At 51.7% G+C, this 12,902-nt stretch overlaps 1 protein-coding gene and 1 non-coding gene across 4 annotated transcripts in view; one reads left to right on the top strand and one right to left on the bottom strand.

Annotated features, from left to right (window-relative positions):
* MTCL2 (microtubule crosslinking factor 2) overlaps positions 1 to 12,902 on the bottom strand; it is a 74,067-nt gene that overhangs the window by 40,528 nt on the left and 20,637 nt on the right. For all 3 annotated transcript variants that reach the window (XM_081560158.1, XM_081560159.1, XM_081560157.1), the window contains exon 2: positions 6,592 to 6,816. In XM_081560158.1, coding sequence (XP_081416284.1) covers positions 6,592 to 6,816 — 225 coding nt within the window. The remainder of the gene's footprint in view (positions 1 to 6,591; positions 6,817 to 12,902) is intronic.
* On the top strand, positions 11,154 to 11,225 carry TRNAE-UUC (transfer RNA glutamic acid (anticodon UUC)). Its single transcript has one exon. It is a non-coding gene; the product is annotated as a tRNA-Glu (tRNA).

Consider the following 12,902-nt stretch of genomic DNA (forward strand, 5'->3'; position numbering starts at 1 on the left):
AGGGATTGAACCCGTGTCCCCTGCACTGGCAGGCGGAGTCCCAACCACTGGACCATCAGGGAAGTCCCAGAAGCTCACTTTAAAGAAAGGGGAGGGACTTCCCTGGTGGTCCAGTGGCTAAGACTCCATGCTCCCAATGCAGGGGGCCCAGATTCAACCCCTAGTCAGGGAGCTAGATTCCACACGCTGAACTTAAGAGTTCCCATGCCACAACTAAAGAGATCCCCCATGCTGCAACTAAGACCCAGCACAGCCAAATAAATTAAAAAAAATAAGAATACAGAGGGGAAACCCAGAGCAAGATAGGCTTCCCTAAAGCCCTTTGAACCCCACGTTTTCTCTGCCAATGACCAGCATGTGTTCCTGGGCAAATCATTTCCCGATTCTGCCTTTGTCTCCTTTACTACAAAATGGGTGCAATAATAATAGCACGACCTCATGGGCCAACAGGAGGCCTGAATCAGCTGTTGCACCAAAGGCTTGGCCCAGGGCCTGCACAGTGAGCGCTGGGTGAGTGGTAGCTGCTGCTGGGAGAGGCTGAGTCCAGAAAGGGCACGGCTTGCTGGGGGGTCACAGTGTGACACAGACCCCGAGGCCTGTTTCCAATTATCTGGGATACAGAACATGCCCCAAATGACAGAGGCTGGGCAGCCGTCCAGGTCATCCCTCCAGGAGGAGCTGACAGAACCACAAACCCCAGGTCACCGGCTCTAGGACTCTGCTGCAACAATGCCCCATTTCTTCAAGGACACCCCCCTGTCCTATCCCCTGATGGCAGGGTGAAAGGGTAGGAAAAGGGGTCTCTGGGGATGAGGAAGGCCTTTCTTCTTTTTTTTAATATTCTTTTTTATTTGGCTGTGCCAGGTCTTAGCTGCAGCATGCAGGATTTAGTTCCCTGACCAAGGATTGAACCTGGGGCCCCTGCACTGGGAGCGTGGAGTCTCAGCAACTGGACCACCAGGGAAGTCCCAAGGAAGGCCTTTCTGAGATGGTAAATCATAACCAGCCTCCGTCCCTGAGAGGACTAAGCACTAGCATTTGTTGAATACCTGCTATGTGCCAGATTCACCCGTCTTCACCCCAATTCTGCCCCCATTTTGCTGGCAAGGAAATAAGAGGCTCAGAGCGCAAATGACCTGCTCAGAGTCAAACAGAGATAGTGTGGGCCGAGCTGGGGGGACCTCAGGGGCTTTGGCTGAAGGGCCATGTGGCCAGGACTCCACAAGGGGTAAGAGGACTTTTGCCAGCAAGAAGGATAAGTGAGGCAGACAGCCCAGCGCCTCGGGCCTGCCAGTCTCGGAAATGACCGTGGCACCTCCTCCCCGCCGGAAGGGAAGAGGGCCCTCCCTGGCTCTGCCTTCTGCCTGGGCCCAGGCCCAGCTCAGCACAGACCCCTTGGCAGTGTGCAAGGCAGGCCAGGAAAAACAACAGCCAGAGAGGAAATTCAGCACTCCCTCTCTCTCCTCCCTCCGTTGCCCACTGCCTCTCTCCACCCTTGAAGATCTCCAAGGGCGGCCAGAAGCCGGCCCACCAGCCTCCTTCCACAGTCTCTCCAGGCCCCCAAAACGTTCCTCCTCCACAAAGTGGGGTGGGTGATTCCTCACTAGCAGAACAAAGACATTGCAGGTGGCAAAACCAGATTCAAGCCTAATTTCAGCTCTCACTGGGTGTGTGACCCAGGACAGAAGTTTTTTTAACCATCTGAAGTCTCGGTTTGCTCATCAGTAAAAGGGGGTAACAGAGCCTTGGCTCAAGGGCTGCCATGAGGAATAAACAGCACAGTGCTTGGGCTGATGGCTGAAACATAGCAGGTACTCAAAAGTGTAATGATTTGAGGGATCTTCTGGGTGGTTCAGTGGTTCAGAGTCCAAGCTTCCAATGCAGCCGGCACAGATTTGATCCCTGGTCAGGGAACTAGATCCCACATGCCACGTGGTGTGGCCAAAAAAAAAAAAAAGAATAATGATTTTGAAATGCATTGTTAAGATTACTGCTTCACCTCTGTGCACTGATTTTATCTGACTTGTTCCAACATCTCATAGCCTCACTCTTGAGTTTAGTGTCAGTGTTTCTGCTAGAGGTATTCAGCCCCAGGCTTGTGGCTCTGGTCCCAGTGAGCCCCTTCCTGATGAATACTTCATTCATTCATTCATTCATTCACTTACTCATCTGTCTGCTTAGCCCCTAGGGGTAGGAGTGGTGGAGTATAGAGGTCTAGAATCCAGGCCATGCCTGGACTCCTTCATATTTCTCTGTCCCGGTAGCAGTGCAGAGTCTGGCATATACTAAGTGCCTAATAAATGTTTGTTGGATGAACAAACAGATCCGAGACTCCAACAAGCAAGGGGGGTGGGGGGGGACGCAATGAAGGAGTGAATGACTGACACATGGGGAGCTGCACTGGCCAAACTTGGCTGGGGATGCTCCCCCCAACCACCCGCACCTCCAAATGTCCAGAGAGGGCTGTGTCCCTGGCTGGGGTTGAGGGACCAGCTGCTGGGGGCACCTGGGGCTCCCGTCCCAACTACACTCCCACCTGGGCAAGTTCCTCTCCACCTGGGGTTCACTCCATTCCCACCAAGGCCTCAACCTGGTGACCAGGTGACCCACTCCCCACCAAGAAGTCATGATCAGTATGGATTTCTGGATCTCCTGGGGTCCATGAGTGACTCTGTGGATTTCATCCCTTCCATGAGTCCTCAGCTGCCTTCTGTCCCCTTCCCCAGGAAGCCCCTTCTCCATCTGCTCTCTACCCTCAGGGGTGCTTTGTAAAGAAGGCCTAGCACCAGGTAGCTTACAGAATTCCAATGTGGACAAATCTCAGATCCCCACAGAGCCCTGTGCCCCTGACGGAGGCCCACAGGAACAAAGAGCACACGTCTAGAGGGCAGGCGCCTTGCTATCTGGGCCTGTCCCTTCCCCTCTCTGAGTCTCAGTGGTCCTTGGTCCCCTGGCTCCCACAGGTGAGCAGGAAGAATCAGCTGTCACTCCCTGAGCACGCACCATGCGCCTTTCAACCCTCAGGAAGTACTTTTCCATCCCCATTCTGGGGCTCAGAAAGAAAAGATCACTTGTCCAAGGTCACACACTAGGAAACTACAGAACCAGGTTTGAAATCAGGTGGGTCAGCTCTGGGGTCTTGCTCTCAGTCTGAGCCTGGTGTTGGCCTGAAACTTGAAAACACATTGTGTTAATATTGGTAATAAAAGTATTAATAATAAGCACAGGGACTTCCCTGGTGGTCCAGTGGTTGAGAATCCGCCTTCCAATGCAAGGGATGCAGGTTCTCTCCCTAGTCAGGGACTTAAGATCCTACCCATTAAGGCACAACTATAGAGCCTATGCACGGCAAGGAATATCCCATGTGCTGTAACTAAGACCCAACACAGCCAAAAAATAAATATATATATATTTTAAAGCACAACGTGTGCTCACAGTGTCTGGGGCTCAAAGGTCCCCACCTGCCTGTCTCATGTGATCCCCTCACGACCCTCCCAACTATCCCCAAGTTGGGGAGACTGAGATACTACAAGAGGTGAAGCAGCTGCAGCTTCCGGAAACCAGGGCAAATCCCCAAAGCACAAACAAATGCTCTCAGCCATGAGGTCACTGTTTACAGCACTGGGGCCCGGCTCCTGCCAAATGCAAGTGCCAGCCTCCAGGCCACAGCCACCTCACTCATCAGTCCCTCGGCTCCTAAGCCTAAGGCTTTAAGGCGTCTCTGTCACACTGAATCCTCAGGGCAGGGGCTGGGAGCCCTCACTGAGGAACGCCCCGTGTCCAGGCAGCATCTGGACTCAGTGTGGCTAAATGCTCCCAAAAACCCAGGGAGGGTGGGAATGTCACCCCCATTGTACAGATAAGAAAGCTGAGGCTCAAAAAGAGAAAGTAACCTGCTCAAGTCACCCAGGAATTAAACCCAAAGCCAGAACTTTTTCTCCAGCAACAACTGCTTCTAAGAAATGTTTTACTGGTGTGTCCTGGGGCCCCCTACAAGGGTCCCTTCAGGTGGGAATTTTCATCCCGGATCCTAGAACCTGATACCCTCCCACAGGATCCCAGCCCCTGAGGCTGGGGCCTGGGAATCTGCATGGTGAACAAACCTCCAGGCTATACTTATCCATCCAGGGAGGCTGAGATTCTACCCGCTTCCTCGGCCTGGCCTAGCCACTCATCCCACTTCTAAGTTTTTCTCCTGAACAATAACAGTAACATCCCAACCAACATTTGCTTATTTGCTGGGGGAGCATCCCGAGCTGGCCCTGCGCTTAGCATGCTCTTTACTTGCACTATTTCACTTTAGCCTCACAAAAGTCTCTCCAGGTAGAGACTTGCTGCACCCCCCATTTTCCACACGGGGAAACTGAGGCTCAGGCTGCAAAGCAGCTCTCCCAAAGCCACAAGGCAAGCAAGGGGCAGAGCCGGTCTCTGCCCCGACTTCTGCACTCCTCATGATGGACAACGTTCCAGCTGAGATTCTGTGGGTCCTGCCACCTGTGAGAACCAGCAAAGAGAGAGCCTAGGGGGTGGGGGGAGAGGGAGGACCAAGGCCTGAAGTTTCTTTCACAGCACCCACACCAATAAACCACCTGCTTGCTAAAACCACTGGAGCTGCTAAAGCCCTGAAGATTCAGCTGCTCTAAGCCCGCCATTTAAGAGAAGAGGAAACTGAGACCCCAAGAAGGGGCCCCACGCCAGTCTGCTCTCGCTGGCTGAGAAATCAGAGGGTCCCTTCCAGACAGCAACCAGTCCTCTCCACACTTAGGTCCATCAAGCCCTCCCAGGCGATACCAGGGAAGTCAGCATTCTGAGAACCTCCGAAAAACGCCCCAGAACGTCCCCAGCACATGGGACTGAGGGAGGCAGCCAGAGCTGTCCAGTCCAGGCCGGCATGGATGAGCTCAGCACCCCAGCTGCAGGCTCAGGGAGAGGAGGGAGGGAAGGGGCAAGCCAATTGCTGATTGGCTGGTTCAAATCACAACAGAAGGGGCCCGCTCCCCTCCGCCCAGACTCCAGGGGCCTCCCCCCTCACACTCTGCACACACACCAGCTGCTCCCGGCTCCTCCCATGGAGGCACCAGCCACCCAGCCAGTCTGCTCCCAGCTGCAGCCTTCCTCCACGCCTTCCTCATCTAAAGCTGACTTTCTGGGTCTCTGCCTGAAAGCCCCAATTACCTGGACCCAAACCCAGATTCCTCTAAGCCTCTAGGGCTCTCCTTCACCCGCCACCCTCTCAATCCGGTGCTGGGAATTTGAGTATTTCTGTAACCATTTATCCCAGGAGCTGCCTTCTCAAATAGAGAGGAGCACTTCATTTCTTGATTTTTTTAAAAAGTATTTGTATTTAGTTATTTGGCAGCTCTCGGTCTCAGCTGCTGCACGTGGGATCTTCAATCTAGATGTTCAGTTGCGGCATGCGGGATTGAACCCAGGCCCCCAGCTTTGGGAGTGCAGTCTTAGCCACTGGACCACCAGGGAGGTCCCTGGTGCACTTTGGACTTGGAGATATAAGCTTTCTGAGCTCTGTTTCATCAGCAGCAGACCTACCAACCCACTGTGCACCTGGCACATGCAGGACAATGGGAGAGGTAAAGTCCAAGGTGGGGCTGGTGTTCACCCTTCACCTCCCCACCCCCTGCCTTACAGGGGCCCTCTTCCTTCAACTTCTGCCTCAAGCGTGGCTCAGAGGTCCCCCTGCAGGAAGACCCCATAGGCCCCCAGGCTGTGTGAGATGTCCTCACCCCCAGCTCCTACATCCCTGGATAACACTGGGCTGAGTGCTGAGAGCTGGGTGTTGGGCCAGGTCCCCCAGATTTCTCAGTCCCCGGACCTGGGCTCACACAGACAGGTAAGGCAGACTCCTCCCCCTGCCAGACTCCAGGCCATCCTTCTCCTGCTCCCTGAGGCCAAGCACAGTGAGGTCAGGCAGCCAGCATGGGAGGCTGATGAGTCTGTGCTCTGCCAGCTAGCGGGTCCCGTGACCCTGGAGAGGTATTTCCTTTCTCTGAGCCTCACTTTCCTCATCCAGAAAAATGGGAATAATAATAGTAGCTAACATTTTTCACTGTTTACAGTGACCTCTTACTTACCTGTTCTTATCTGATCCTCATAGAGCCCTATGAGGCATGGGCTGCTGTTATACCCATTTTACAGATGAGGAAACGGAAACATAGGTGACTTGCTCAAAACCATAAAATTAGGGCATATTGGAGCCAAGAAATAAACCAGGCTTATCCAACTCCAGACCTTCACTACTCTCCATCAGCACAAGAAAGAAAACTTCCACGGAACTGTGCAGAGACAACATGGAGCCCAGCACCAGGTGTGTGGCTGTGACTCACACAGCAGCTGCTGTTGGGAGGATTTATATTGTGATACCACTTTGGAACAACCCTGGTGGATGATGGCCTATCAGTTCATCAGGGATCCCCATTTACAGATGAGGATGCTGACGTGCAAAAAGATGATGGAACTTGCCCAAGGGACACACAAGGAGTGAGCTGACCAGGGCCCACTCAGGCTCATGATCCTCCCCACCACCGCCCCCAGCAGGGGCACCTCTGAGGACTAGGGAGGGGGGCCCAGGCTTACCTTGACGTCCTGCTCCAGGCCGCGGATGAGCTCACCATCCACCTGGCCAGTCTGGGCAGCGCGGAGGCTGCGGCGCTCGGCTTTGCGCAGCCGGTACTGCAGGATGCGACATGTCTTGCTGGCCTGGTCCAGCTGCTGCCGCAGCTCCTGTAGCTGATACACATCCTCCTCCATATAGACATCCCGCATCTCCAGCATCTCTGCCCGCAGCTCCTCGATCTCATCCTGCAGAAGGGAGGAGAGGTCAGGTCGCTGGGCCCTGTCGTGGTGGCCAGAGTGCTTGAGCACAGGCCACACCCGACACTGTCCTAGGCACCCATCGGGGGAGGGGAGGTCTGAGAGTGGTAGGCTGCACAATGCAACCCCCCTCAAGTGCCCACATCCTAATTCCCAGAATCTGAATATGTCACCTTACATGGCAAAGGGACTGTACGGATATAATTAAATTAAGGATCTTGAGATTGGGAGATTATCGTGGATTTTCTGGGTGGACCCAATGTAATCACAAGCATCCATATAAGAGGGAGGTAAGCCTTGGTGGTCCAGTGGCTAAGACTCCATACTCGCAATGCAGGGGGGCCCAGGTTCGATCCTTGGTCAAGGAGTTAGATCCCACATGCCTCAACTAAGAGTTCGTGTGCTGCAACTAAATAAAAGATCCTGCATGCTGCAATGAAGACTGAAGAACCCACGTGCCTCAACTAAGACTGGGAGCAGCCAAATAAATACATAAAAATTAAAAGAAAAAAAAGAGGGAGGCAAAGCAATCAGAGCAGGAGTAGGCGACGTGGCAGAGGTCGGGATGATGTACGCTGAAGGTGGAGAAAGGGCCAAGGGCCAGGGGAGGCAGGCAGCCTCTAGAAGCAGGAAAAGGGAATGGACTCTCGCCAGAGCCTGTACAGGGATGGAATCCTGCCAACACCTCGGTTTTCAGACTTCTGATCTTCAGAACTGTAAGATGATAATCTGGGATTGCTGCAAACCACTAAAGTTCTGGTAATTTCTTATAGCAGCAACAGGAAACTAATACACTGGGGAAGTAGAAAAGGGCTCATTCAATAAGCATTTATGGGCACCAACTGCATACCAGGCCCAGTGCAAGCAGGGGAGTGGGGAAGGAGCATGGCAACCAAGACGAATGTGGCCCTTTCTGTATTGTCTGTGTGGAGCCCCAAGTCTCAGTGGCCAGACACAGTATAAATGGACAGATTAAAAAAAAACCTCAGATACTGTTAAGAGCTATGAAGATAAAAAACCAAAAACAAAACACGTGGGTAATATGATAGAGTAATGGGGGAATGTGCTATGTTAGAGGACATGGCTGGGGAGGCCACCCCTAAAGGGACATTTGAGCTGAGGCAGAAGGAACACCCATGAGACAGGGTGGGGAGGGGGGGCAATGTGTGCAAAGGCCCTGAGGCAGGAAAGAGCTCAGTGTATCAGGATACAGCAAAGTGGCCAGGGAAGCTACAGGAGTAAAGTGAGGCTGGGGAAACTGACAACGGTCAGCAATCCAGGGCTTTGAAGGACTGAGTGAAAAATCTGAGTTTGGGACTTCCTTGGTGGTCCAGTGGTTAAGAATCTTCTTGCCAATGCAGGGGACAGGGGTTTGAGCCCTGGTCTGGGAAGATTCTACATGTCATGGGGCAACTAAGCCCATGGGTCACAACTACTGAAGACCCTGTGCTGTAGAGCCCATGCGCTGCAACAGGAGACGCCACCACAAGAAGCCTGTGCATTGCAACTAGAGAGGAAAGTCTGTGCGTAACAACGAAGACCCAGCAGAACCAAAAAAAATAAAAGAATCTGAGCTTGGGTTTTAAGTGGAGGGGGTTGGTTTGAGGGGGGTGACCTCATTTCCTCAAGGCAGCTCCTGACCACCTCTGTCATCAGTTCCCAGATGTCCTTCACTTCCCCTTTGTCAACATGAACGCATCAGTAATTCTTCATTTAATAGTCTATCTCCCAGAGGCTCTGTGAGTGCCGCGGGCAGGGTGGGGTGGGGCGGGGCTTCCCCATGTCTCACTCACTCCCTGCTGTATCCCCCACACTCAGCATAGGGCCCAACATCCTGAGTGCATGGTGGCATGTCTGGTTAGGCAAACAACCATAACAAGACACACCAACCTGCAGCAATCATTAGACAAAGTGTAGCAGGGAGCAGTGGGGAGACCCGGGAGAAGAAACGAATGATCACGATGTCTAATAGCAGATGTGAAAGCTGAATCACAAATAAAAGGATCAACCTTTTGTGTGACTGAAGACATTAAATAAGACTGTAGACTAAAAAGAGAAACTGAACTACTATATATAAAATAGATTACTAATACGTGGAGAAGGAGGAAGTGGGCCAGTCCATGATCACACCAGTTAAAGAAATGAGGAAGTGAGGGGTCCACACGCATTTCAGCTGGCAAGATTAAGGAAGCATAAAGGAAACGGCACTCAGGAAGTGTGGGCCAGTTGGCTAAATCCAAGCTAAACCAGCCTCCAGATGGGCCTGTGTTCAAATCCTCACTATACCATTTACAGAACATGTTGATGAGGAGGATGTGGGAGTCTAAGTGGACCCCAAGCTCAGGAAGAGCCAAAGGGAAGTGCAGGGCATGCACAACTAATGATACTCGGCTACATAAAAGATGTGTGACATCTAGGGATTTCCCTGGTGGTCCAGTGGGTTAAGAATCCACTTTGCAATGCAGACGATGTGGGTTTAACCCCTGGTCAGGGAACTAGGATCCCTGAGGAGCAACTAAGCCCATGTGCCATAACTACTGAGCCTGCACAATTTGGAGCCTGTGTGCCACAAGAGAGAGTCCATACACCGCAACGAAACATCCCACATGACTCGATGAAGATCCCACGTGCCGCAACGAAGATGCCATTCAGCCAAATACATAAATAAATATTAAAGATAAATGAAATTTTTTTAAAAAAGATGTGTGACATTTAGATCATAAGAGGTGACACCCCTCATCACAGGACCACATCCAGGGCACTGAAGTCAATTTTGCAGGACCACTTTAAAAATAACCTTTTAAAACTGATTTTCCTACTTATGAAAGTAAATGATGACCATAGAAGTAGTTTTGAAAATATAGAGGATACAAACCACTCAAAATTCTTCCACCTGGTCCTGAATCACAGTGCTTCTCAAAGTGTGGTCCCTGGACCAGCAGTGTTGGCTACATCGGGGAACTTTGAAATTCTTACACCCTCACCAAGACCTACTGAATCAGAAACCCTGGAAATGGGGGCTCTTAAGTGACTCTAAGGCAGGGTGTTTCCTTACAGTCTTTTTCCCTAAATGGGCAAGAGTCCCATGTCTCAGCACACAATCTCCCCCAGCCCAGAGCCTGGCACAGAGCAGGGTCTCAGTAAGCATCTATTGAAGAAGTGAATGAATGAATGAGTGATCTTTCTCACACGAGCAGCTGCCTCTCCAGGCCCACCCTTCACCACAGTCCATTTCTGAAAATGCAGGATGTTGCATTCATACCAGCTCCATCTCTCCGTGGCAGCCAAGGGGAGCCCAGGGCCCTTGGGGGTTTGTCCCAGCTGCAGGCAGAATGCAGTCAGCCCCTCCTGGCACGGTCCACAGGAGAGGGTGAGTCCACAAAGGCTGGCTTGTGGGCCCCATGGCCGGGTCTGCTGGGATGTGGGCAGCAGAAGCTGGTGAAGGTGGGACATAGACCAGGGTTAAGCTTTCGGGGTCTGAGGTGGGGGCTGGGAAAGAGGCTTCTGGGACATAAGGAGGGGCGAAGAGCAGAACTCTGCTTCCCTCCGAGGTTTTCAGACCTCACTGAGCCTCTCCATCTCCCAGGACTCCTCCATCCAGGGGCTGTTTGATCCAATGGAGGGAGCTGGTAGGGAATTGCCAGGGAGTGGGGAGCTCAGCCTTCCCTTCAAAGACAGCTCAGTGACCCGGTTGAGCCCCTCACCCCAAAAGCACGGAAGTGGGGAGAGAGGGGCCAAACTCCACTGGACTCTGCCAGCCCAGTGGCTACGCAGTAAGGTTGTCAGAGACACCCCCACCCCCGCCCCGTATCGGTGGGGAAACCCAAACCTAATCCCCTACAGCAGACAGGAAACGGCCACACTGCCCAAAGGTGCCCACCTCAGAGCCTGGGGGCCCCTGATTCTCAACCCCCTGTCAGAAAGGCTAGACTAAAGAAGCTGAGGAAGGACTTCCCTGGAAGTCCAGCAGTTAAGACTCCTTGCTTCCACTGCAGGGGTCACGGGTTCAATCCCTGGTCAGGGAACTAAGATCCGACATGCCATGCAGCAGGGCCAAGAAACAAATAAGTAAAAAATTAAAAAACGAACAACAAAAAAAAGAAGCTGAGGAAAGGTGCCCAGACTGGGCCCAGTCTGCCAGGCCTCCAAACTCATCCGCTCTGGCTGCTCCTTCGAGGTAACCTCTCCTCCCCTTGAAGCTTAACCTGATTGTTTAACCTGAGGACGGGAAGCAGAAGGTGGGGGTCTGGGGACTAGGTCAGACACCCATACTGCAGCCTCGGTAGTCAGACTTTCCATTTACAGAGACTGTTTATTTCGGGAATTCCCTGGTGGTCCAGTAGTTAGGACTCAGCACTTTCACTGCTGTGACCCAGGTTCAATCCCTGGTCAGGGAACTAAGATTTGGCAAACTGTGCGATGCAGCAAAAAAAAAAAAATATTTTGCTCTGATTATAGAGGTAATGGGCTTCCCTGGTAGCTCAGATGGTAAAGAATCTGCCTGCAATGCAGCAGACCTGAGTTTGATCCCTGGGTCGGGAAGATCCCCTGGAGAAGGGAATGGTAACCCAACTCACTCCAGTATTCTTGCCTGGAGAATTCCGCGGACAGTTCATGGGGTCACAAAGAGTCAGACACGACTGAGTGACTAACACTTTCACTTTCACTTTCATAGAAGTAACATCTGTTTATTGGGAAAAACTTGAAAAAAAGAAAAAGCAGGTAGCTTTCTATCTCCTCCCTGATTCTTACTGGTTTCTGTGTTAGGTTCACACTTCTTACCCTGGAATCCAGCCCCGCCTCTCCCCAGGTCTCCTCCTCACAGCCCTCACAGCCCTGCCTCTGCCCTAGAATCCTCAGCCCCACCATGTCCAGACATGCCCTCAAATAAAAAACAGCTCACTGATTACTAGGACCAGTCCAAGCAGAGTACATGCACAACTGTCTGATCCCCTTACCAGCCCTGTGAGGTAGGTAGGGAAAATGTTCCCACTTTGCAAATGAGGAAACTGAGGCTCAGAAGTTTCCCAGAGGGATTAGCAATCTTCCTTGCAATGCAGGGGACATGGGTTCAATCCCTAGCCATGGAACTAAGATCCATATGCTATGTAGCAACGAAGACCATGTGCCCCAACTAAGAGCTGATGCAGCCATATTAATTAATTTTTTAAAAATGAGGGAGAGCCTAGGCTGCTCCAGCACTGGCCTCAGACCCCCATGCCACCCAGGAGGATGGGCAGGGTCTGCTCCCCCACCCACACCCTGCCCACACCCTGCCTATCCCCACCACACTCCTTAATGACCCATGAGGTCAGCCTGCAGGAAACAGCCTCTCAGGGGCAGGCGAGTTCCCCAAAACGGACTGATTCCCAGGAACCCTGGGGGAATTAGCCAGGAAGAGTCTCTCGGTTCACGCTGGCCCAGAGGGCCAACCATGAGCTCACACGACCGCTAATAATAGCGCGGCATTGCATGGCAGCACGGGGCGTCACAGTTTACAAAGACATTCCACGTGACTCATCTCGTGGGTCCTTACAGAAGCCCCATGGCCAGGCAGCACAGGAATTATCATCTCTGATCTAGGGGCAAAGAACTGCAGAGGAGCACAGGGAGGTGGGCTGTGCCCAAGGTCACCCAGAGACACCTCCAAGCAGGACTCAGGCTCTCTTGTCTGCACCAGAATGCAGGGAGCACATGAACTTCAGTGGTAACAGGGGAAAAAAAAAAAATCATGTCTTTATTTTTCACTAACACTAACTAAAAATTAACATTTCCTTCTATTCTGGACAAACCACAGTTGTATCAGCAGTACTTACGGCTTTGGCACCAACAGAAACCACACAGATTTTCATAGCATATAACAGTTGTTGCAGAAATGTCAAAATATCCTTTACATTCTTCAGTACTTTGAAATTACAGCGTTAATAGACCTATTTCCAGATCTTATGAGTTAATAAGCACACCTATTACTATGTCATCATTTAAAAATATACTTTGATAACTATATTTCCATATGCTTGCTTTCCTTTACATTTTGTTTTAAACATTTAGAAACACTATTCTGAAAATTACTC

This window comes from Giraffa tippelskirchi, chromosome 13 (assembly GCF_054371585.1).
Source record: "Giraffa tippelskirchi isolate mGirTip1 chromosome 13, T2T-mGirTip1v1.2.pri, whole genome shotgun sequence".
In the NCBI taxonomy this organism is placed as follows: domain Eukaryota; kingdom Metazoa; phylum Chordata; class Mammalia; order Artiodactyla; family Giraffidae; genus Giraffa; species Giraffa tippelskirchi.